This window comes from Myxocyprinus asiaticus, chromosome 2, assembly GCF_019703515.2.
Source record: "Myxocyprinus asiaticus isolate MX2 ecotype Aquarium Trade chromosome 2, UBuf_Myxa_2, whole genome shotgun sequence".
Taxonomy (NCBI): domain Eukaryota; kingdom Metazoa; phylum Chordata; class Actinopteri; order Cypriniformes; family Catostomidae; genus Myxocyprinus; species Myxocyprinus asiaticus.
This window is the reverse complement of record NC_059345.1, coordinates 32,752,069-32,776,548: the sequence shown is the minus strand read 5'-3', so window position 1 is coordinate 32,776,548 and position 24,480 is coordinate 32,752,069. Positions and strand designations below refer to the sequence as shown.

The window sequence follows — 24,480 nt, the reverse complement described above, 5'->3', positions numbered from 1 at the left end:
TCGGTTAACAAATTCCACTCTTTTTGGGGAGAAAAAAAAAGAGGAAAAGAGGCCACGGCTGGGCTAGCCTGTCCCTATTTGTTGGGCAGTCGACTTGTTCCCGAAGTACCGTTCGATGCTCATAAGAGCGTTGGGGGAGGTTACGTGACGGCCTGGTGTGCTGGCTACGAGGCACACAGTGGTCTGCCCGTCTCGCACCGCCAGTCCACGTAACACAGTTCAGCTAGTTGTGACGTTTTGTATAGGGACCCCTAGTGTCACTACATCGACACAACATTGAGTGAGTGACAGATACGGAACGTCCTGGTTAATTTCATAACCTCCGTTCCCTGATGAAGGGAATGAGACATTGTGTCCCTCTTGCCATAATGCTGAACTACCCGCTGAAATGGCCAGGACCTTGTCTTGGCTCCTCAGCACAAAACCTGAATGAGTGGTTGCATACCAGCTCCTTTTATACCTGTATGTCCGGGGGAGTGGCATGCAAATTTCACTCGCCAATTCCCATTGGCCTTTTTCAAGTTTGGGGCTCACAAGAGTGACCCTTAATGTCACTACATCGACACAACGTCTTGTTCCCTCCATCAGGGAACGGAGGTTACGAAAGTAACCAGGATGTTTTTGGAGCTTGACTGCCTTATTCCTTATTCACTTTTACTGTAAGGGAAAGAGAAGCTTGAGCATTTTTTTTTTTTTATCTTCTTTTGAGTTCCACGTAAAAAATAAATCAAATGGGTTTGGGTTCATACATGAGCATTAATAAAATGATGACAGAACTGTCTAATCTTTTACATAGGATTATGACACTGAGATTTGGAATGGGACTCTGGTTCCTTGCCACAGGAGCCAATCATAGGGAGGAAGGATTTGATGGGTAATAATGATGGGGTGGTGACTTCCTGTTTATGAATGGCTGACACTGGCTAAGCTCTACTATCCCTCCTATGAAGATTAATCATCAGTGTGTTAAAACATACTCCCACACACACACACACACACACACACACACACACACACACACACACATAGTAACACACACACTTTAAAATAACTAGGTGGGGAGCTTATGAATGCCTCTGTGTAATGGAAATATGTTTCAGAGGTCTTGTGGCTCTACCAAATGAAAATATAAACAGAGCTCATAATTGAGCACAATAGACCTGCCTGGAAGAGTATGTGTACAATGTACTTTGAGCTTAGTCTCACTTGTTAAATAAACTTTAACCAAGTTCTGTGAGTGCATTCTGGGAAAGGAGGACTAAAGACCGCATATGCTCTAATGAACCAATGGCGAGTGAAAACAAGTTTTCAGCATGTGTGTACTGTTCTACAGTTCTGGTTTTGTCTAAGTGTGATTCTTCAGGAGAACTTTTCAGCACTGTGAGGCATTTGCCAACTAAGGTGAGAGGTCATTTAAAGTGACATGTGCATTGGATATGAACTCTGGCTCACTTTCGGATTTGGCACACTTAGGAATGTTTATTCTTTGCTCTACACAGAGTGGTTTACACAAACATTAATGATAAGTAAACTGAAATCAGTGAATGAATGATACAATTTGGCTCTTGCAATTTTATATCGTTTCATCCTAAATTGGATAAATTGTGAATTGACAACTGAATCCCGATTCAGGAGTCAACTCAGGTGGCTCTTATCTATGAAGATACAGATCTGTCAGCTGCAGCTGAAGGCTCTGCATGCTGCTTGTTTTGAATGTGCAGATCTGGGCATGTCCTCATCAGCCACTGCCAAACCTGAGTGTGTGCACACACTGACAAACATATATACAGTGAAAGACTCAAGCATTAGGGTGGTACAGAGGAGAAACAGTAAGATGGCCTTGAGAGGATAATAATTTAAGATTAATATCTAAGAAGGAACATTTGGCCACAAGTGCTGTTGTAATGTTTAATGCATTAACAGCTCAGCATTTGTTAAGATTTATGACTTCATAGGCCATTTATAAAACATACTAGATCATAACTTTAACACTTATGGGAGGCTAAATGATAATTGCTGATAATAAAGAATTGCTCTCTGGTATGTTGAATGGCAAACCAACAAATTAACTTTTGAGGTTAGAAGTCACTGATCATTGCAAACTATGTGGCAGAGGTGGTCACTTGAAATTGTAGATGGTTGTAAGATTATAATTGTGGTTTTGGAAAGTTGAGTGAGGAAAGGCAGTTGCATTTCTATATAGAGCATAATAAAAAAACTAAAGATCTGTAAGATCCTACTGCTGTGACCAAAAATATGAACACCTAGAAAGGCTATCAAACCCTTGTTTGCTGGCAGGAAATGATAAAGAAAAATGGCTGTAAGTGGTGAAAAAGTTTTTTCTGCTCTTTTCTACAGGCTTTGTATCGGCCTTGCTCCTCTCAGCAATGTCACTGTAATTAGGAAGTGTTTTTTTTTTTTTTTTTTTTTTTTTTGGAAGCCTGATTAACACAGATGAAGAATCTGTGCAGAGAGCCTGCAGGGGGAACACATTCCCAGAGGACTGCCCCCTTTTTCTCTCTCTCACTCTCTCTTTTACAGGCTTGGCTGCTTTGTGTGTCCCTTTCTCTGCCTTTTTCTCGTTTTAGGCTCCTGCTCTGACTTTATTCCTCTCTTCCTCATCATCCATGCTGAGGGGCAGAAGGCACATTGATTTACAGGCCATTCTCTGAGGCCTTATCCAAAAGCAGGCAGACTGTGCCAAAATACATTACTTCAGCACCACAGAGAAAAAAAGAGAAGAAAAACACACGACATGAGGGTTTGAGACAGTGGGGGACATCTGGAGAGGTGGTAATGGTTGAGAGCTGCATTTTTAAACATACACTGTCCAACAGCAAGAACAGCAGCTGGACAAGATATTATTGAGACATGAAGTTAGAGAACACACACACAAACACATACACACACACACACACATACAAACACTCATACATACCATGTACAGAATATTATACATTCAGCACCACCAGCTATTATACTTTCACTCAAAAAAAATAAATAAATAAATAAATAAATATACAGAAACTGTTATGAATGACTAACCAGTTAAACTTAAGTCCACTTACTTTGACTTCCGTTACCAGTAAACCCATGGAATCTTACCATTATACAAAGTGTCAAATAACATGGATGTGATTTTTGTCAACAGGTTAAAGGTATATTCAAGGTTCAATACAATTTCAGCTCAATCAACAGCATTTGTGGCATAATGTTGAATACCACAAAAAACTCAACTCATCCCTCCTTTTCTTAAAAAAAAAAAAAAAAAAAAAAGAAGCAAAAATCGAGGTTACAATGGAAGTGAAAGGGGATGATTTTGAGGGTTTAAAGGCAGAAATGTACATTTCTTAAAGACATTTACATTAATTCTTCTGTTAAAACTGTATTATTTGAGCTGTAAAGTTGTTTAAATCATCATTTTTGTGGCAGACAACTAAATTACTGGGATTGCCGGGTTTACGGCTTTAGGTCGTCATGGCAACGAAATCGGAGAATTGGATATATTTACAGAGAAAAAGGTTAGTATGCGGTTTTATCACACTAAAATAATGTTTTGTAAAAACACATTTTGTTTATGTCTTCTGTCTATATTTTTGAAACATTGTAAGTGCCTCACTGTAATTTGCTTTTTTTTTTTTAAGGAAGAGGAGGGACAAGTCAAAATAAATTTTTGTGGTAAATCAACATTATGCCACAGATGCTGTCCATTGTGCTTTTTATTTTTTTCTCCCCTTTTCTCCCCAATTTGGTATGCCCAATTCCCAGTGAACTCTAAGTCCTCATGGTGGCATAGTCACTCACCTCAATCCGGGTAGCGGAGGACGAATCTCAGTTGCCTCCACATCTGAGACAGTCAATCTGCGCATCTTATCACAAGGCATGTTGAGCGCGTTACCGCAGAGATCTACTGTGTGTGGCTCACGCTATTCTCCGCGGCATCCACACACAATTCACAACGCGCCCCACCGAGAGAGAACCACATTATAGTGACTACGAGGAGGTTAACCCAACGTGACTTCCCACCTTGAGCAACCGGGCCAACTGGTTGCTTAGGAAGCCTGACTGGAGTCAATCAGCACGCCCTGGATTTGAACTTGCGACTCCAGGTGTGGTAGTCAGCATCTTTTACTTGCTGAGCTACCCGGGCCCCCCTTCACTGTCCATTGTGCTTAAAGGAATAGTTCACCCAAAAATGAAAATTCTCTCATCATTTACTCATGCCATCCCAGATGTGTATGACTTTCTTCCTTCTGCAGAACATAAAGATTTTGCAATGCAAAAAAGATACAATGCAAGTGAATGATGGCCAGAACTTTGAAGCTCTAGAAAGCACATAAAAACAGCAAAAAGATCATCCATAATCGTGATATGATAGGTGTGGGTAAGAAACAGATAATAATATAAATTTAACCACTGGAGTTTTATGGATTACTTTTATGCTGCTTTTTGGAGCTTCAAAGTTCTGGTCACCATTCACTTGCATTGTATGGACCTACAGAGCTGAAATATTCTTCTAAAAATCTTTGTTTGTGTTCAGCAGAAGAAAGAAAGTCATACACATCTGGGATGGCATGAGGGTGAGTAAATGATGAGAGAATTTTCATTTTTGGGTGAACTATCCCTTTAACTTGTACTGAACCCATAATATACCTTTAAAGTTTAGGGTAAAATGTATATCAGTATTTCCTACAGAATTTAGTTTTTGTAGCAGGGGAGCCTGTTAAGTTCATTAGATGGATTTAAACCGTAGCGGTGCAGCCGCTGAACAGCGCTGCAGGAAAGACTGGAATGTATAAGGGAAAATGTATATTTTAGGTGCTGTAACTGGTCAGCATTTCTTTGCATTTCTTGCAAATGGTCCAGTGATGTGACAATGTGTAGACATGCACAACAGAGTTTTGTTGTAATAAATGGTTGAACTTATTAAAAAGTTCAAGTATGTTACAAAATAGTATTGTTTTAGTATTGTATGTATTTGGTGCCTCTCTGCTAAAACAGAGAGAGAGAGAGAGAGAGAGAGAGAGAGAGAGGGAGATGGAGAGAGGGAGTGAGATAGACAAAAAAGGACAGAGAGATGCTTACAAAGACTGCAGGGCATGGAGATTCTTGAGAGCTGCACTGGGAACAGTCCTCAACTGATTATTCTGAAGCATCCTGAAAAAAATAAATTAAAAAAAATAAAGAGTATATATGGTGTTTAAAACTACACCATTAAACACTGCACACTTCTGCAAAACACACATTTGTATACATTCACATATACTCATATACACTCTATGGTCTCTACAATACTTCTCCACAAAATCACGAACCCAATTAACCATAATATAAGCTTTAGTATTCATAGAATTTGTGTGTGTGTGTGTGTGTGTGTGTGTGTGTGTGTCTTGTTCTAAGCTAATCACAGTGCATATCTTGCTTCCTCTACGCTATCAGCTCTCTCTGGCGTCACTCAAATGGCATAGGCCGTGAGGACAACTTTTCCCGCTCTGTGCCAGGCCACAGCACACACAACTACACACATACACACATCTCTAAAAACCAATACAGTCAAATACAAACCAGCCAAGAGGCATTCACAAACACATGGCCACAGTCAATAAATACTGCCTCAAATCATCTCCAATATCTATAGTTTGAAAGCACCTGGTCTCTGGTACAAAATCAGTTTCCCCAACTCATTCCCAACATCACAGACAACATCACAGCTGGATGAGCCTGTAAGAGCACCGTGGGGCTCTGAAGCAGCCCTGGACAAGGACAGGAAGAGGAAAAAGGAACTTTATGTAAAACATGGCTGAGGGGACCAGGTAACTGATAAACCACATTTGAATTGGCTCACAAACTCCTGAGGGACAAAACTTGAGTTACAGCAAATAAAGAGAGAAAGAGATTTGTTAAATTTTTCACATTAAAGGGGCTGTAAACGATTATAGCCATTCTGGAACCTCCATGAGATTGCGCCGTCGAATTTGACACAGAAGAGTAGAGTAGAAGTGCGTCTTCTCACAGTTGTCAAACACAACAGCAGCAAAATAGCACACTCAGCTGATAACTGTTACGAATCTGAATATGACATTAAACCTGAATTTTCTGCTTCAACTACTACACTATAAGAACGTGCAAAACGACTGACAGACAGAAAGCACATCAAAGTCTTCTGATTGGCTGATCAAAGAATGTGTCTGCAGCCGGCAGTCACAATTGTGTTTGCTGTTTACACAGTCTAGTGCAGTCACAGAGACCGGTGGGATATCTCAGGACACTTATTTCAGTTATATCTTTCAGGGAGAAGGAACATTTTCTGAATACCATTCCATAAAAAAAAATCACTTATAGCACCTTCAATATTTTTTGGGGAAAAGTAAGAGATTGACCACCATTCAGAGCAATTGTGTTTAAGAAGACCATACAAACACATTAGGGCATTAATGTATTAGTGCATTATTTCATTATTCAATTATTTCATTATAAAAAATAAAGCAAATGCTAACTCAAAAAGAGCTAAGAATATATAATATTTTTACTGTACTAAATCATAAAATGACCATAATATGTCATTAGAGATTTAGGAAACATGCTAAGTTGAAATACTGGCTTCTCCGATAACAATGCTACAGCCAGTATATTCTAATTTGAAGTTTCCATTCTGGCCAGAATTTCTGTTTATGTTTTGGCCTGTGTGATCCCGCCCACTGCCCACTCTCCAATAGTATTTCGGCACCGCCAGGTTGCCAGATTTGAACACGTTTGCAGGCAAACAACACTGCGTGCTGCAGCCATGGAAGCCAGCAAATGAACTGGATCAGAGATAACAGATTACATCCAACCTAAAAAGCCTCGCCATCCGTCTAATAACCACTATGACCAGAGGCGTAGTAAAACAAGGATTAATATTGGAGATGCCTTTGGAAGATGGAGACAGCTTAAAGCCCAGAAATCCTTTACAACGGATGCTGAGTCGGCTAATTTGCATGTCAACATTCTGGCAACCCGCATGATCTTCGAGTCTGGGCAACAACTCTCCAGTATTTTGAATTTGGACTTCAGTACCCATTTCAAACACTTGTTGTCAATCTTACATATAGCACCTTTAAGTCTATAACTTGCTTTATTGATAAGGATGTCCATACAGATATTCCATACAGCTAAACAAAAAGAGTAATGATGAAAAAATGAACATGCTGGAACCAAAACCCACTTTACGTCATTTATTTTGTGTGTCACTGATGTGCCTATGCTCTACAATACTTTATGTCTACTTCGATAAAGTAGAGCAGGTAGTTCAGCACTTGTTGCATAAAGCAACAAACTCCAATCAAGATAAATGAGAAGCGAGTGTGTAAAAGATCGTTCTACATCAGTGTAAAATCGCAATACACTCCACATTAAGAATCGCAACATTATTGTATCACGACCCTGATATACATATAATATCGTATCGTCAAGTCCCTGATGACTGTGACCCCAGAAAGAGAGGGAGAGAGAATGCATCATGATGAAAAGTACTCAATCAGACACAGACAGGCTTGCTGATCCAGTACCAGTCAAATTCCTTTAAAGTTATACAACACCACTGAAACAATTCGACAAAACACACAGCAGGATCTAGTGCACTCTCACTGCATTGTACAAGACCTCCTCACTGGGTGAATGAGTAAGCCTAAATCAAATAGAGGTGTGTGTGTGTGCTTATTAGACTGTGAACGTTAGGTTTAGGGTTAGAGTTAGGGAAAATAAAAAATCATTAGGTCAGTACAAAAACCATTACGCGAATGGAAAGTCCTCGTAATGACAGGAGTACCAACGAGTGTGTGTGTGTGTGTGGAATACTTACAAGACTTTAAGCTGATGGAGGCCAGACAGAGCCTCAGGGTGGATGAAAGCAAGGTCATTACCAGCCAACCGTCTACAAAAAGAAAGAGAAATACAAATTCAGTCAGGTTTTGCAAAAAAAAAACTCCAGATATTCTGATGGAAAGGTAGGGAAAGAATGTCAAAGGGAGTGAAAATGTAGCTATGAGTAGAAAGAAACACAAAAGAATGTTATGAAATGGATGGTTCTGACACAATATTCAGGTTGAATGAGCCACTTCTGAAGCATTTGTAAAACGCAGATAAATGCACGCACATTCTATTTTTGATAATCATAAACAGAATACAGTTAGGATGATGAACTACATTTCTTGGCGGAAGATAAAACTCGTAACACTGAAACATCCGAAAATGTACATCAAACTCACCAAAATCTCCCGGGGGGCTATTTTCTCAATTCCTGTATAGGTCAGGTGGAACCTGGGTCAGAAATACTTTTCCATTTTAGGGAAATATTTGATTTCCAGGGGCATTTTTTACCTTTACATGGGCAATTGTTTTTCTATTCTAACCTTATAAAATGACCGTGTCATCATTTTATGTTATAATTTAAGCAGTTAATTCAATTTGAAAAATGTCATGTTTCAATAATTACAAAATTGCATGATTTGTACATTGTATATGTGCTTGTTACTGAGAAAAAAACAACAGCTTTTTTTCTCATTCACATATTTCCAAATATTTTGGCTATTAATTAACATATCCTATAAATCTAATGGAGGAGACAGCATTTCTCCAAATTTGGAATGAGGAGCATAAATGGATAGTTCACCCAAAAATGAAAATTCTCTCATCATTTACTCACCCTCATGCTATACCAGATGTGTATGACTTTCATTCTTCTGCAGAACACAATTGCTGATTTTTAGAAGAATATCTCAGCTCTGTAGTGATCAGACTTGTAGCTCCAAAAATCGAATAAAGGAAACATAAAAGTAATCCATATGACTCCAGTTGTTAAAGGGGCATTCAGTAGTTCTCTAGCTAGCATTAGCATTGCTCTTCTTCATGTGCTTTATGTACCGATACGACAGTGGTGTTAGACGTTGTACTGCCATCTTTCGACGTAGATAAGCACGATCATCTCTGCTGCACCCGCCAGCTCTGGAATATAATTTGCATCTGGAAAATGTCTGCATTTGAGGTAATATCTAAAGTTATTTATTACTACTGTAACATAATTGCTTTGCCTAAAAACAAACAAACGTCAGAAATCAAGTGAATATGCTTCTACAGTTAAGGATAGATTATTACTGTCCATCATATCAATAATCTTGGGAGACTTTCTACATTTCACGTTATTTCTAAAAACAGTTATTACCTTTATTAGAGAACTGCTTAGTGTGAAATAAACCTCCATTATCCAGCGATACAGAATGTTATGGTAAAGGAAAGATTAGAATTGTTTTTGTTGATCAAATTTAGCATGTCCATGAATACTGTATTTGAAGAACTCTTTTTATTTCCAAGCAACCAACGTCATGGTTTACTCAAAATCCATAACAATCGCTGGACCAAGCTACTTTGCACTAAACTTTTTTAGCTTCTTCGGCGGTACAACTACTGGATCTACCGTTGTCTCCGCTGCTAAAGCACGATAAATAAGTATGTTTCATTGTGTTCAGTCACCATGACAAATTCCTTGTAAGCAATAAAGTTCATTCTGATTCTTTTTGCTCTTCGCGTCACCAAACAACAATGTTCTAAGCATAGCCAAGAGTATCTACACAGGCGGTAGCCAATGAGCGCGAGGATTCTCTACTTAAATATTGATTTGTTTCTCACCCACACCTATCATATTGCTTCTGAAGATAAGGATTTAACCACTGGAGTTGTATGGATTACTTTTATGTTTCCTTTATGTGATTTTTGGAACTGCAAATGTCTGATCACCATTCACTTGCAAAGCTGAGATGTTTTTCTAAAAATCTTCTTTTGTGTTCTGCTGAAGAAAGAAAGTCATACAAATCTGGGATGGCATGAGTGTGAGTACATGATGAGAGAATTTTCATTTTTGGATCAACTATCCTTTAAAAAAAAAAAAAAAAACTTAGCAACTCCTTCATGCCAATTGAATAAAACAATGCAAAAATAAACATTTCACAATGAAAATTAGTCAGAGATATGATTCATACACTAAAAGTGGTTAATGTAAAATTATTATTGTATCAATAATAATGTTTTATTTAACATCAAGACTATTTATTCAGATATTCTTTTTTGTTAATATTATTATTAACTACATTGTAGCATTTGGTTACATTAGATTTTGTGTTCTCTCAGACCTGATTAACTTAATAAATATACAGTATAACATCCACCCTTCCTGCACTTTCGGCTTCTAGCAGGAGGAGGCTTTTAAGACAGACAGATGCGCAAGCGAGCCGATGCGCAGGGAAGAATGCTACAGCACAGGGAGCGACAGAGAGTGTTACTCACTCGGACAGTATTTTGAATAAATGGTCCGAACGGTCACGTAATTTAGCGCGTGAGCATGACATCGAATTGATGCGGAACGTGAAAAGTGGAGTGCCCATCTGTGTGTGTTTATGGCGCGAGCATCCATCACTGACTGCAATATCTGAACAACGGATGGCATGAAACAAATAAAATTCAGCAAAAATTCCAATGAAGATCGCGATGTGTATATTTGGACTTGGCCTATATCTGATGTTATTAATAAAACAACAGGAACAGCAACTCTTTGCGGGTGCATTTTTTGCCACCATATTTTGAATTTCAGGGGCATTTTTGCCAAGAGCCCCAGTTAATTTCCAACCCTGGATGGAACACTAGGGATAGAGATGAGATATGTAACAGGTGATTAAGTGTCTCTCTTCACCATGCAGCTGGTACACAAAGCCTTTTTTGCTATTTCTGCCTTTCATGTCAAATGTGCTGCGTCAAAACTATAGATCGCTCCAACATCACACACTTGCAATGTTAACAGCTTTGTTGATTATGAACAGGAGCGTTAGTTTTATCATGTCGCTCGCTAACGGAGACGCAGTATAATGCCATTTGAATGTCGAATTAACAGGTTTAGAAAGGTTTATACGTCTGTAACATCTTAAGTTCAGTAACTATGGGACAAAGTGCTCCCTCACTGCGCGTGCTCACACTTAACTCAACAAGCACTCAACGCACTGCTGACAGCTGCATGAGGGAGAGAGGGAGATAGAGCAGATTTACTCATGCATCTTCTGGAATTACAGTTTGATACAAAAACAAGTTTATTGATTTGATTTGTTCATCTGTATCTATTGGTTTAATAATTCGCAGCTGCACTGTAAAGTGAATAAAAGTGTGTGGGAATTTCCCGCACTATGTACGTTGAGCTTGCGGGAATTATACAAATTTGCGCAATAGTCAGGTCCTGCAGTGACAAGCAATTTGTCCACATTGAACATGATAACGCAGCACGACACAGCACAATCAGAACATATTTATTGTTTAATGTACTATTATGAGAAACTGGACTGTGGACCAATGAGAGTTCAGGGTGGGCAGGGCTACCCGATGCAACGCCACAGAAATAGAAACCACGCAATCAACAGAATGTCCAGTCACTTGAGGCAGCTGGTTGGGATAAACTCTAATTAATGTAGACGAGATACGTTTTATTTTGACTAGCTTTATAGTTTCAAACTCATGCGAAGGAACTTTGCAATTCGCTGCATACCAAAGTTCAAATTAGGTGACCTCTGACCTGTGAATCTGGATGACGAGAAGATGTGTGATCAATAGAAGATGGAAAGTCACACACTGACCTCTTGGCTCAATTCAAAGAATACATATTTCAAAGCTGTGTGTTTTCAATGTTCCATGAAGGTGAGCAGATGGTATATTTTAATATTTTTTATATAATATTATTTGTTATTTATGATGTATCATTTACCAAAACCAGAAGCCCTCCCCCGTGACATCATATCCTGGTCCCAAAGCCCTTTATTGCTTTATTTTATAGACCCAATGTATATTCTGAAAGATTCAATCTTGTGAATTGTGCCTTGTCCTCAGTCTGGGTGTACACTACATAGCTGATATCTGCCGTGCTGACAGAAGTATGTGTGATAAGCGTTGCTCTCTTCTAAAGTGCTAACTCGTTCTCTGTCGGCTACAGCCTCAGTAGACTCTCTGTCTGATTGGCCAGCACAAATACCTCCAGAGGTGGCAGAATGCAATGGCTGCATGGTCAAGATGATGAGCTCTGATTGTGCAGGTATATTTCAGGCTGGACAACACACACTATGACAGAGACACAAGAGGAGATTATGAGTGTGATTGTGTGCACGTGTAGGCGTGTTTATAGGTATTATGCTTTACCACAAAACATGATAGGGTGTAAATAGGTATTTGTCAATGCTGCATGTGATGTTACTGGTGTGCGATGAGTACTTGTCTATGTGCATGTGTGTGTGTTTGGTAAGCCAGGCAGAGAGTCCACATAACTTCACCAAAACAGGCCTGAGAGATTAACATCAGATTTATCACCCACTGAAACTGGAGTCAGAAAACTCACTCACACTCTTCTAACTCTCTTATCATTTCACTCTCCCTCTGTCTGTCAGGAGCAGGAATAGGCCACAGTGCTTCAGAAGAGAAGAGAAAACCTCCCATTTCCCCCTCTTATTATACAGCAAGTTGGATTTCACATATTTATCTAAGATCTTCGTGTAAAAAAAAAAATAAAAATAAATTTACTTGCAATTTTCCAATGATGCAAATGGAACATTGTACTAAGGCCACGTCCACACTAATACGTTTAAAATTCATTCACTTAGCTACATTTACGCCTCTCATCCTCACTAGAACACAAAAACACTCTCCATTACTGCATACTTTGGAAAACAATGACGTTAGGAAACTGAAAAAAGAGTTTTCAAACTTTAATGGAGAAGTGTGGACGTGGCCTAAATTACTCTGACAGTGTTTCCTGCAGTGCAAATCAGCAACATGGCTGCCCTGCTACTGAATCTACAGCCCAAAATACACAGCATGACCAGTTTACTCCAATTCCCGAAGGGATGACTGTTATGAGCTGGCTCTTTTCAATCTACAGCGCAAAACATACAGCAGTAGTGCAGCTAGATTCCCTAAAGAATGACTCACATGAGTTGGTTCATTTAGTAAAAAAAAAAAAAAACACAATTACACATCGGAGTGGTTACTGAATTAATGAAGTAAGACACACAAGTTATGACTGTCATCATGTCCTGTTCAAAATAAAAAGAAAACTGTTACTGTGTTGTACTTAAGACTAATCAACCACTGCCTGATTACAGCTGTTACAGATTGGTTGTTCATATGACAATGTGTAGTTTAAGATACACGTGAGTTCTGTTGTAATCAGTGGAATCTAATAAAAGAATAAATAAATGACCGAAATATGTTATCACATTTCTTTTATTTTAAATTTGTATTTAATATATAGTTAAGATCAAGATTTAGGTCAAGAACTGTATTAAATTTATTTCTGATGTATTATATATGCTCTGTCAAAAACTGAAATAATCTCATCATTTGGCATAAATGAGGGCAGTCAATGCAATAAGAACTGAATTTCTTATTTCCCTTAAAAGAACAAAAAGAACTGTAAATGGAACCATTAAGAGACTGGAATAATTAAGAGGAATCTGAACCAGAATCGATAAATTCCTTATGATTCCCAACCCTAAGAGTGAAGGAGTCTATCAAACTGTCTAATGTCAGGGATCATCCTAATTTCTAACAAAACTTATGATACTTTTAAAAGTGCTGTAAGCGATTTTAGCCATTATGCAATTTCCACAAGCCAAGCTGTTGGATCAGCCACAGCCCTTTCCAAAACCTGCACTCCAAAGATAACAAAAGAGCTTTATTGAGACCAACACAGAGCAGAAGTGGTTGTTAAAAACAACAGCAGCAAAATAGCGCCCTCAACTGAAAACTGTTATGTGTAACATGGCATAAAAAATGGCATTAAGCCTAAATAATTAGCTGCAACTACAATACTTTGAAAATAAGCAAAATTATTGACAGGCAGATAGCGTAAGAGACCGCGACCCGCAGACACATATTTGTTTGCTGTTTACAGAGAATAGTGCTGTCACAGAGACCGGTGAGATATCTCAGGACACTTACTTCATTAATATTTTCAGGGAGTAAGAAAAAAAATGGAATACCTTTCGAAAAAAAAAAAAAAGAAAAGCGCTTACAGTACTTTTAAGGTGCACTAAAAAATTTTTTATCTTTTGCTGACTGAAATGATAGTTTGTTTTCAGTTACTGATGGCATATTAGAAATACCCTATGCCCTAACAATGGAGTATGTGGGGAGTGAATGAAACAAAGTCTTTTTGCTGTTCTGTTTGGTGCCACTAGTGGTGCAAAAATTACACTCCTTTCCTCCAAGGTAAAATATTCCTCTCTCTACCACTCATCTTTTCTTTTTTTCTTTTTCAATTACCAAAGTATATGTGAAAGCCTGTGCCCTGTGGGTAATTATCCTATAGACGTAATGTCTCCATAATTCACCTGCAGGCCCCAGAAAAAAAAGACAGAAAGACAAAAGAGAGGGGCAAAACAAGAGACACTGGATAATACAACTGGAATTAGAAGAATAGTGAGGACACGACAGAGACTGCTTATCAGCCCACAAGATCATAGGGGTTCAGCTTCTAAGTGTTGAAAAATTACCACACACCAGGACATGGAGGGAGAGAGAAAAGACAGAGAGACATAGAGCTCCACTTCACATAGAGTCAGGGTAGCTGGTGACTAGTGAGTCTAGAAAATACTGATTGGTTCCTAAAAATTAAAAATGACGGGCCAAACACTCTTTGATAGAAGATGTGTTCCTCTCCAACCACAACACAAACAACTGCAGTCCAACTGCACTCTTGTTTACATCAACACATTTGTTGTGGCGCACCATTGCGGTTGGTCTAGCCTGCAGGAGTGAGAGACGTTCTCTCTCCCTCCTCGTCTTTCTGTCGTTCTCTCTTCATTGCTCTGGTTTGGCCATGTGTCAAAGCCACCAGTTCTGGCCAGGCTTCCAATGATGGATTCTTAAACACACACATACACACACATACACACACAGTCACTACTCAGCAGTCAGATCTATTGAGTGGGAGATGTAAACCCTGATCTTTATTTGTCTGGAACTAATCTAAGTCTCCTTCTGTGGTTCAGTGTGTTGCCAGAGCTGTGCAATTCTGCTTAGCTGTGTTGCTTTAGTAACCACTTCAGTGAGCGTGACCCCTGTCATGTGACTTTCTGAAAGGTTTGGCCAACACATCCAAGGCAGAGTTACCTCAATAAAACACATTACAAATTAATATCTCCAATACGGCAACAAGGCATTTTTTTTTCCCGACATGGAATGGTAAAATTTCCTTTGTGTTTTTTAGGCCACCTTATCCAATGAGGCTGGATTCAGATTGCTTTTCCAAGTGACATAATTTGGAAACTGCAGGCTCTGAATGGAAGAATTACATTATTATTATTGTTATTATATATATATATATATTTTTTTTTGTTGTAATAAGTCACTTTAATAGATCTGCTTAAAAACACATTTATTTTTAGAGTATAACTAGCCTGCCTACATAAATACAAATACAGTACATCAACAGATCAAAATACAGACACAGAGTTTGCACACCTTTTGACCAAAGAATTGTTCATGACTTTCCCCAATTTTTCAGTCATTCTGGATGCTGGATTAGTATTTTTTAAAGACAAATTTATAGAGATTGCACTCTCAAAGAGAAGTTTCTAGCCAATTAAATGTTTTAGAGCAGAGCATAACTTTAAAACTCTATACAACACAATATACATTTTCATACCAGGTCTGTAAATCACTATTTAAAATGCCCAAATTTTTCACGTTTTTCCATGACCATGGATACCCTGCAGACAACTTGAGAAACTGGTGTAGAAAAAGGCACAATTCACCAAAAGTCTCTCTGAGTAAAGTAAGATAAATATAACTCCTCTTACACACAAAGTACACAATACACACAGAACCAAATCAAACAGTGATGCTGAATAAAGTATACAGACAGAACCCCAAACCCTAATAAAGAATTAAAGGTGCACTCAGTAATTTTTTATATTGCCCTGGCCAATATGACAGAGGTTTGGACTTTATACTTACACTTATCAGCATGGATACAACATCATACAACATTACAGTAAATTGTTTCATGAGCAAAAGTATCCAATAATAACAGGGGTTACTGAGATAAAATGAGTAGTATTCTGAATAAAATCTCGGTAACCCCTGTTATTATTCCGCTCCTTGTATAATAAAACACTTTTTTAAAAAGCTTTTTTAAGCAATTAATATGACTGGATAATGCAGTTAACATGTTAAAAAATATTTAAGAGTACTATTCATTTCATTACTTGTAACACTTTTTAATAAGCAAAAGTTAGTGAGTGCACCTTTAAATGCAAACATGTAATCAGACACATTCTCTGGCATGCTCACAAACAGACAGACAGACAGACACACACACACACACACACACACACACACACACACACACACATACAATACTTATCAAGCCAGAGAAACACACAAATCTAGAGAGGATTAATATTTGACAGCTCTATTTCTGTCAGTGGGGGTGGATACATTTGAAGAGCGAGGTGAGAGTGTGTGGTTATGATAGAAGACTGCATGACTGTGAGGTAGAGAATGTTCCTCTTGGCTCTCTCCAGTGCTGTCTAAACAGCACCCACAGGTCACACACACAGAGAAGCCCATCACTGCTGCTGTTCTTCTATCATGGCAAACGCGTTCTGTAAATAGGTGCTCTCAGTAGGGCTTAACTCACTTGAAAATGTTAATCCCAGGTTATTCTAAACCCTGGGTAAACGGAATCCTTGGTATTCCATGTTCCGATGTTTTACACTGTACATCCGTTTACCCCTGGTTATCATTCTTATTTGCATATCTGCGGTGTCAAAAACAATGATTGGACGAATACAGCTCGCGACGGACACTTTCTCTTTATCACGCCAGTTATCACGTTTACCATCACTGTTCGACACTTTACTGGTTTCCCTCAGACGAAAACAGTGTGTGGAAGTTTAGCGACTGTACATTTACTGTGATTTATAGGATTGGTTTTGTGTGGCATTCTAACACCGCCTCCTTTCACACTGTATACCTTTGTCACTGCAATGCGAAGTTATCCCCGCAAATGCGGTGCTAACCCTGCTCTGGATAATAACCCAGAGTAAAGAGTGGTTCTAACCCCCTTTTAAAAACCACAAGTGTGAACCGTTGCTTTACCAAGGGTTAAAAGGAGGGTTTAGAATGACGATAACCAGGGGTTAAGTGCAGTGTGAAAAGCCCTACTGTGTTCTTTAATGTCTTTACTTCTAGGCCCAGATGGAATCTGCATGCAGAACTCCACAGAAAACTCTGCAGATTTCCACAGAATTGCGACATCTGTCATTCATAAAAGTTCTACGCATTTTCCATCCCTTTCATGTTTGTTTATGAAATATTTTGGCTCATTTCATGATGCTTTTAGTTACCAATAAGAGTGCAGTATTCTCATGTACATTTAATACATTTTGCTATGATTTAATTCCTGAAAATCTGCGCAGAAAATAAAAAAAAAAAAAAAAAAAGTCTTCCGATTCCATCTGGGCCTGCTTCTAATTTACCACTACTTTCAAACAACACCTGCCACTTTAGTCAACAAGATATTTTCATATATAAACACTCTGGACACACACACATTCACACACACTTGACCCAATCCATCTAACGCACTAACTGTCTTCTTTATATGATAATAAAATACAATTCTCAATCGCATTCTTTCACCACTGTCTCTCAGTACTCCTTCCATGCAAATTTAGCTATTGAGTGGTTACAACAGTCCAACATCTGTTTAAAAGTAAATTTAAGTCCAGAAAATAAACTCCTGACCCTCTGATTAACCACAACCATTGTGACCACTGAACCATGAGCAACCTGACAAAGAGCATCTGGCACAAAACAGTCCTGTACAAGTCCTGGAGACCTCACCCCCCATTCCCAGATAGAACACGCTTCTGAAAACTCAAGTTGTCACGGAAACCATTGTTTTGCTCTCCAGCTTCCTGCCATGCATTCCTTCTTACAATGCGTTGAAAAGCAAATTGGCCTTTGACAAAGCGCTAGAGCAGGGGTCGGGAACCTATGGCTCGCGAGCCACAAGCGGCTCTTTGTTAAAAATTGAGTTCACCAACACATGATCGTTTAAAACTTTTTAGAGTTAATTTTCCTGCAGAAAGTGTGGGTGTGATTGCAAAACTTGAAGTCATAGACTTTCCTGAATTCATACAGCCTACTCCTGGTGAACAAGGTTTGAAATTAACACCTGCCAAATGCAGATTTTTCATGCACAGTGGCAGGTCATTTTGCTGATGTACCAGCCACTGTGGAGGGTGACCTGTAAGACTTCTCGGAGTGATACAGTATACTGTATGACAAGAAATTAGAGACAAAGACGCATGTTTGACGAAACGTGTGATTATATTTTGAAGAACAGACAAAAGAAAAGCCACTGATGCACGTCTGATTTGATATGTGTGTGCTGTGAGCTCTGCTGTTAAAAAATGCAATGCAAGCGCTTCTCCAAGACACACACATGCATAGAGTTCTGTGCCTCGTTTCCCAATAACTATCGATCTTAGCGGTTAAGAGCATTTTCTATGAGCGATTTTACGAACGTTTGTTATTTTTTTATATGCGCCCATGGTGTGAAATAGCACCTGCCACCCACCAAATGCGGTGAGGCTCAATCCAGTTCGCAAGCTCCTCGTCCATATGCAGGTATTTTATGCACGAGTAATTTTGGTCATCTACCCGCAACAGGTGGGTGACCTGTAAGACGTCTCGGAGTAACACATACAAGAAATGCTGTTAGTCACCAAAGACACACTTGAAGAAACTTTATTATATTTTTATTATACACCGATCAGCCACAACTACAGCCTCTAGTGTCAGTCGCTAGTGCGCCACTTGAGGTCAGGAGAGTGAGGTTTACACACACTGCACAGCATGTACCAGCTGACTACCATTTCACTCACCTACATAAACCTCACTCCCATCCAGGTCATGGCACCACTGTAAACAGTCCTGCTCGACCCATTCTGAATGGGATTCGAACTGGTGTCTCCAGTGTGGGAGGCAGGTACGCTAACAAGGAGGCTAAAGGCTACAGCTTCTAGCGTCAGTTGCTAGTGCACCACTTGAGACCAGGGGAGTGAGGTTTACACACACTGCACAGCACGTACCAGCCGTTTCAATAGCAGTTTGCAATAAAGTTTTGTCATACATATAGTAAACAAACATACACACAGGTATCCAAATGTGTAAAGTATGGAAGTGTATTCTGAACATAACACACTATCAATACAAATAACAGGAAAAAGTTATTTACTGTATTTGTTTTCTCAATGTTCTAACACTCCTCAAACAACAAAAGCGCAGTAGAAGAAAACAAAAACATTTGTGCTAGAAAAACAAAAATTACATCTCACCTTCTTTGTGGGTCTGGCCATAAGACTATGGCCTATTTATAGTGATCAAGCTCTGATTTGTAAGTGAACTCATTATTTATAGTGTATTCACATGTGTCAGTGTGGAAAGGCAATTGACGAAATAGTGTAGCAATGTAGAGACCAATGTTTACAGTTTTGCTAGAAGTGTGTTATTAAATTGCAAACTGAGTGTAAAGCAGAGAACGTGCATTTAGTCTGGCATACTTGGTAAATGCATTGGCTACAAGTGTTAATGGTTTCAGAGATTCAATGTTAGTGTTTAAGCGTTCAGAAAAAAACTGTAATTGTTACATATTTGTTTTCTTTTTGTGTTTTTGAGTAGTCTATGGGCATAATAATCATTTTAATTTATTGAAAAACGTTGTTTTTTGAAAATAGTCAATCATTAGTTTGTGCTATGGCTCTTTCGAAAAAATGCATCAACCAAAACTTTAAACATTGTTCCTCAGTGAAAATAGGTTCCCGATCCCCGCACTAGAGGACTGTTTGGGAATGCGAGCTGAGGAGATTGGACTGGATGAAAGACACACGGGTATAAGAAAACACACTCCAATCAAATGAATAAAAAGGAAAAGAGCAGAAAGGGGCGAACAACAAGGGGAGCCGACTTTAAGCTCTGGTCATTTCAGCAGTCTGAGAGTGCTTTTACCTGATATCAATTAGACAGATGTTATCTGTGCTTCCTGCAGATGAGCAGACGTGGGACAAGTGAAGGAGTAAACAAAAGACAAATGCACTGAGAAACTTCAGACAAACCTTAGAAGAGGACTCCTTGGAGCTTACTGAACTTACTGGACCCAGACATACTGATACAGCCAAACAGTACCACTGAGAGCCAGAACTCTCAAAAATAGCACTAATATGTTTCTTAATTATGCAATAAAAGTGATGTGAAAAGACACAGGCTGTTTGTTTCTTTAATTCCATTAGCACACAATGAACATGTTAGACATCTGATACCTGTAGCGTCCCGAAATGCTCTGAGCAACAATGCTTTGTTCATGCAAAGTGTTTCGTGCCTTGCTGATGTGCTGCACCACACTGATGGTGTTGTGAGTGGAGTGGCAAAATTTGTTCCCTGCTTGTCCTTCGAAGTATGTTTACACTTTTCTTAAGGGAAAGCTCAAGATCTTATGGTCATGTAGCTTATTTGTCTGAACTGCAAGAATTGCAGTCTTGCAGTGCGTAATTATGATGTTGAATTTCTATAAATTTTGAAGATCCCCCCCCCAAAAAAAGAAACTCACATGCACTTGGCCAGGTGACAGTGAGTGCACCTCCGTTAGAAGCAGAACACTGTAAGTTTGGTGCGCTTCATCCACATAGTTGTGCAAAGAGGCTCTGGTTGGTAGAGCGACATTTCATGACGTTTTCATGAAAACTAAGATTTTGCTTATATCACATAGAGACAGACGAAGAAGCTGACATGCTGTTTTACTGGTAAAACACATTTGTCATTATTCAAAACGCTGTCCATCATTTTGACAGATAAAAAAACAAGCAAGAAATTCAGCTTTAACCACCTTATAGTATAGAGCCCGCCTATACAATGTAAAGCGTTTTGAGTGCCTAGAAAAGCGCTATATAAATGTAAGGAATAATTAATTAATTATTATTAAATCTTTCCAAGTTGTCATGACTGAAATTTCATAATTTTTTGTTTCATATGTAAAATTATTATTTCATATTTTCATTAATTTTCTATTTTTGTATTCATAATTTTATATTTAAAACATTAAACTCATACCATTACTTATGTAATTATAATTGCTGTGTAAATGCATTTATGCCACCTCTGTGCAGCATTAAACAGTCTGTGTAAATACACCTTTTCTTGCCACTTCAGATGCAGCTTCTGTACCACCTTTGTAGTGTAAAGATGGCTTAAGCGAAGGATGGTGTCCAAACGGTTGTCTGAACAACTAGTAAACTATCTGTCTTAAGGAAACCCTGTAGAATTACACTTATGTTTAGAGTCATGCCAACAAGACACCCATCAGAACCATTTCTTAATGAATGTTCACATAGGATGCATTTTTGCATTCAAAAAAACTGGACGGAGGGCAATAGAATGGAACAGAAAGCAGGGGTTTCAAGACATGTTTTTAAAAGTTTAACTGTTTTTAAGTTGACACAGCATATTAAAAACACACAACAAAAACAGCATGTGACGGAACAGCCAAATACGTCCATCATACAAAAACGGTGCTGTCGGAGATGTAAATCCTAAAAGGGTTTTAGCATGTTGTTTTCATAATGGCATATTTGAAAAATAGTCACACAAATGAAAACAGAGCAAAAAGAGAAATAAATAAATAAATAAATAAATAACATCCTCACAGTTCTTCCAGATACGGCAGGTTTCTGAAGACATTTGCAGGCAGCTCAGTGATGTTGTTCATACTGATATCCCTATATGGAAACAAAAGAACAAAAGGTCAAAGTCAGTGGTTGAGCAGTAGGTTAAAACATCACACACATTTACATGAACATTTTGGATAATATTCTGTCCAATTTGTATGGGAAGCTGCAAAGAGTTTAATTTAAAAGACGACTGTCTGGTGTGACCCATTTGTGCATTGTTCATGGCTTGTATTTTGAACCTGTTACAATATAATAAAGATTTTGCAAAGAGGTTTTTGGATGGGCAACCCCTTAACCCGCCGCAAGTAAGTGTTGTAACAAATTTCACTTGTAAAGCAGTTAGCCAATCAAAACAGAATCCATTTATGTAGAAGTCTAACAGATAAAAAAAAAAAAAAAAAAAAAAAACATTTTATAATAAGGGTCTGATAGAATGTGGAGGATGGACTAATGTAAACTTTAAATAATGTCATAACTTACTTTGGGACCCCTTTAGCTCAGAAATCAGAGTAAAACAACTTTTGTTCGCTTTTTATGGGGCAAAACATAAAATGTGATGCATCTGTATGAGAGGTCTATGCCACCTCCCAAAGCTGATATTCATGCTTTGCAAGTTGAAACAGAAATCTGTGTGTCTGAGTTGACAGATAAGGCCTAAATTCAGATCAGTCAGTGAGATCAAGCAGTAAGCAACAATAATAGAAAGCAATCTTAAATCACAGTGCATTTGATCTTATCAGTGCTACCATATGACACTGCACTATGGTGATGTACCTCATGTTGTCATGCAAGAGTATGACATCAGGGGATGACGAGTGTTTACTGAGAGATGATGGTTTGAAGAGCTGAAAATGTACTAACAAACAAGAAGCCCTTGATAAAGAACATTTCTGCCCCGAAGCCATTTTTCACATATACTTTTGGATCTTCTATAATATCTCCTGCTGCCCCTTTATCCCTCAGATACACACTGCTGCTATCAATATATCACAGATGATAAATAACTAGATTTGCATTTCCTGAAAGAAATACTGTGATTGCAAGGCAGAAAAGAGTTAGTTAGGGTCAGGGTTTAAAGTAAGCTAATGTTTTCTGCATAACATCATGACACTAGGTACAAATCTTGCTCTCTGTCGGCTTTACAGTGTAAATGGTTCAATGTTTAAATAGATACATGAAAGAAACAAGACAAATATTCAAATCAGTATGCAAAAAAAATAAATATATATAGTATTAATCACAATTCAATATGCAAATATTACACCAGAGATTTTCAAAATTGGATATTTTTAGAAAGTTTTGAAGTGGTGCCCAAGTGACTTGTTATAGTTGGAGTGAATAATAATACAATTAAATACAAGTAAATGTTGTTTTGTTTTTTTTACTCTTAAGAACATAACTTGCTGCCTGTGATATCCTACCTAAAGTATGATTCTGTGATATGGGTGCGGGGTTGCAAAGAATTTTGGAACCAAAAAATGGGTTGTGAACCAAAAAAGGTTGAAAACCCCTATAGTATGGTGATGTTATTGCTGTTGGTTAGATTTCAAACATTCTATCAAAGTAAGTAATAATTTAAAAAAATTTTAAACTTCAATCTTAAAGTTTTATAACACATAAAAAGTTTACAAAAACAAAACTTCTTCTGAAGTGATACAATAGCTTTGGAAACCAAATTCCTTAGTCACTATAAATCTTGACATCTGCAGTCTCCTTGGCGCGTTGACAGAAGAAGCTCATTCACACATTTCCACGTGCTTGATGCATGCGCAGAGCAGTGTACACAAACCAGCCAGGTTTGTGGTTTTCATGCCCCATTAGGCTATTTAGAAAATGCAGAAAATGCAGTTTTTTTTTGGGATACTTTTAAAATGTACTGTGGTCAACAGAATGTTGAAGATAAACACTAGACAATTAAAAAGCCTTATTGATATAAAACGATATCAGGTTTGAGTCCTTGGCAACCGCGTGAGTCAAAAGAATCACTGTCTGTAAGCCGAGTGTTCCAATCGGGCCGGATGTCAAGATTTATAGAGAATAAGAACATACATTTTGTTCTGTTTTTTCACCCAAAGCACCGTACATGGATTAAACCATTCGAGTCATACGGATCAGGGTTATTTTATGTGATTACTTTTATGCTGCCTTTATGTCCTTTTTGGAGCTTAATATTTTTTTGAAACACCTCATACATTCTTCAAAATATCTTCATTTGTGTTCCGCAGAAAATAGAATGTTATACGAGTTTGAGATGCCACGAGGTTGAGTAAATTATGAAAATCATTTTAGGGTGTACAAACTATGCAAGTCAATTATGCTAAAAAAATAATATCAAATATCATTTTATTAATATTAAAAAAGTTATATTCATAAATTGAAATAACTGTTTTTCCAGCAAGTAATATGTAGTTCACTAGCCTTATTATTTTATACAAATATACAGTATATTACTGAAATTATCAGAGTTCTTAGTGGGTTACTCAGTCTAACTGTTTATTCTTCTGAGTTTTTCTTCTCTTGTTTCTTCTCTCATTTTTTATAAAGGGAGGGAGAGGGAGAGAGAGAGAGAGAGAGAGAAAGAGCAGGCTGTCAAAGAGACGGAAAGATAGCATGTAGCAGCATGACAAAAATGCAGTCAGTACACAAAGTGTTTTCCTCTGTCTCTTTCTCTTTTCAGTGGGGC

At 38.2% G+C, this 24,480-nt stretch overlaps 1 protein-coding gene and 1 long non-coding RNA gene across 3 annotated transcripts in view; one reads left to right on the top strand and one right to left on the bottom strand.

Moving 5' to 3' along the window:
* LOC127454415 (leucine-rich repeat-containing G-protein coupled receptor 4-like) overlaps window positions 1-24,480 on the bottom strand; it is a 121,820-nt gene that overhangs the window by 36,901 nt on the left and 60,439 nt on the right. For both annotated transcript variants that reach the window (XM_051721612.1, XM_051721605.1), the window contains exons 3-5: window positions 21,774-21,845; window positions 7,841-7,912; window positions 5,086-5,157 (exon numbers count right to left, since the gene is read on the bottom strand). In XM_051721612.1, the coding sequence (XP_051577572.1) occupies window positions 5,086-5,157; window positions 7,841-7,912; window positions 21,774-21,845 (216 nt within the window). The remainder of the gene's footprint in view (window positions 1-5,085; window positions 5,158-7,840; window positions 7,913-21,773; window positions 21,846-24,480) is intronic.
* LOC127454450 (uncharacterized) lies at window positions 11,607-13,251 on the top strand. Its single transcript, XR_007899541.1, has 3 exons — window positions 11,607-11,709; window positions 12,002-12,100; window positions 12,450-13,251. It is a non-coding gene; the product is annotated as an uncharacterized LOC127454450 (long non-coding RNA).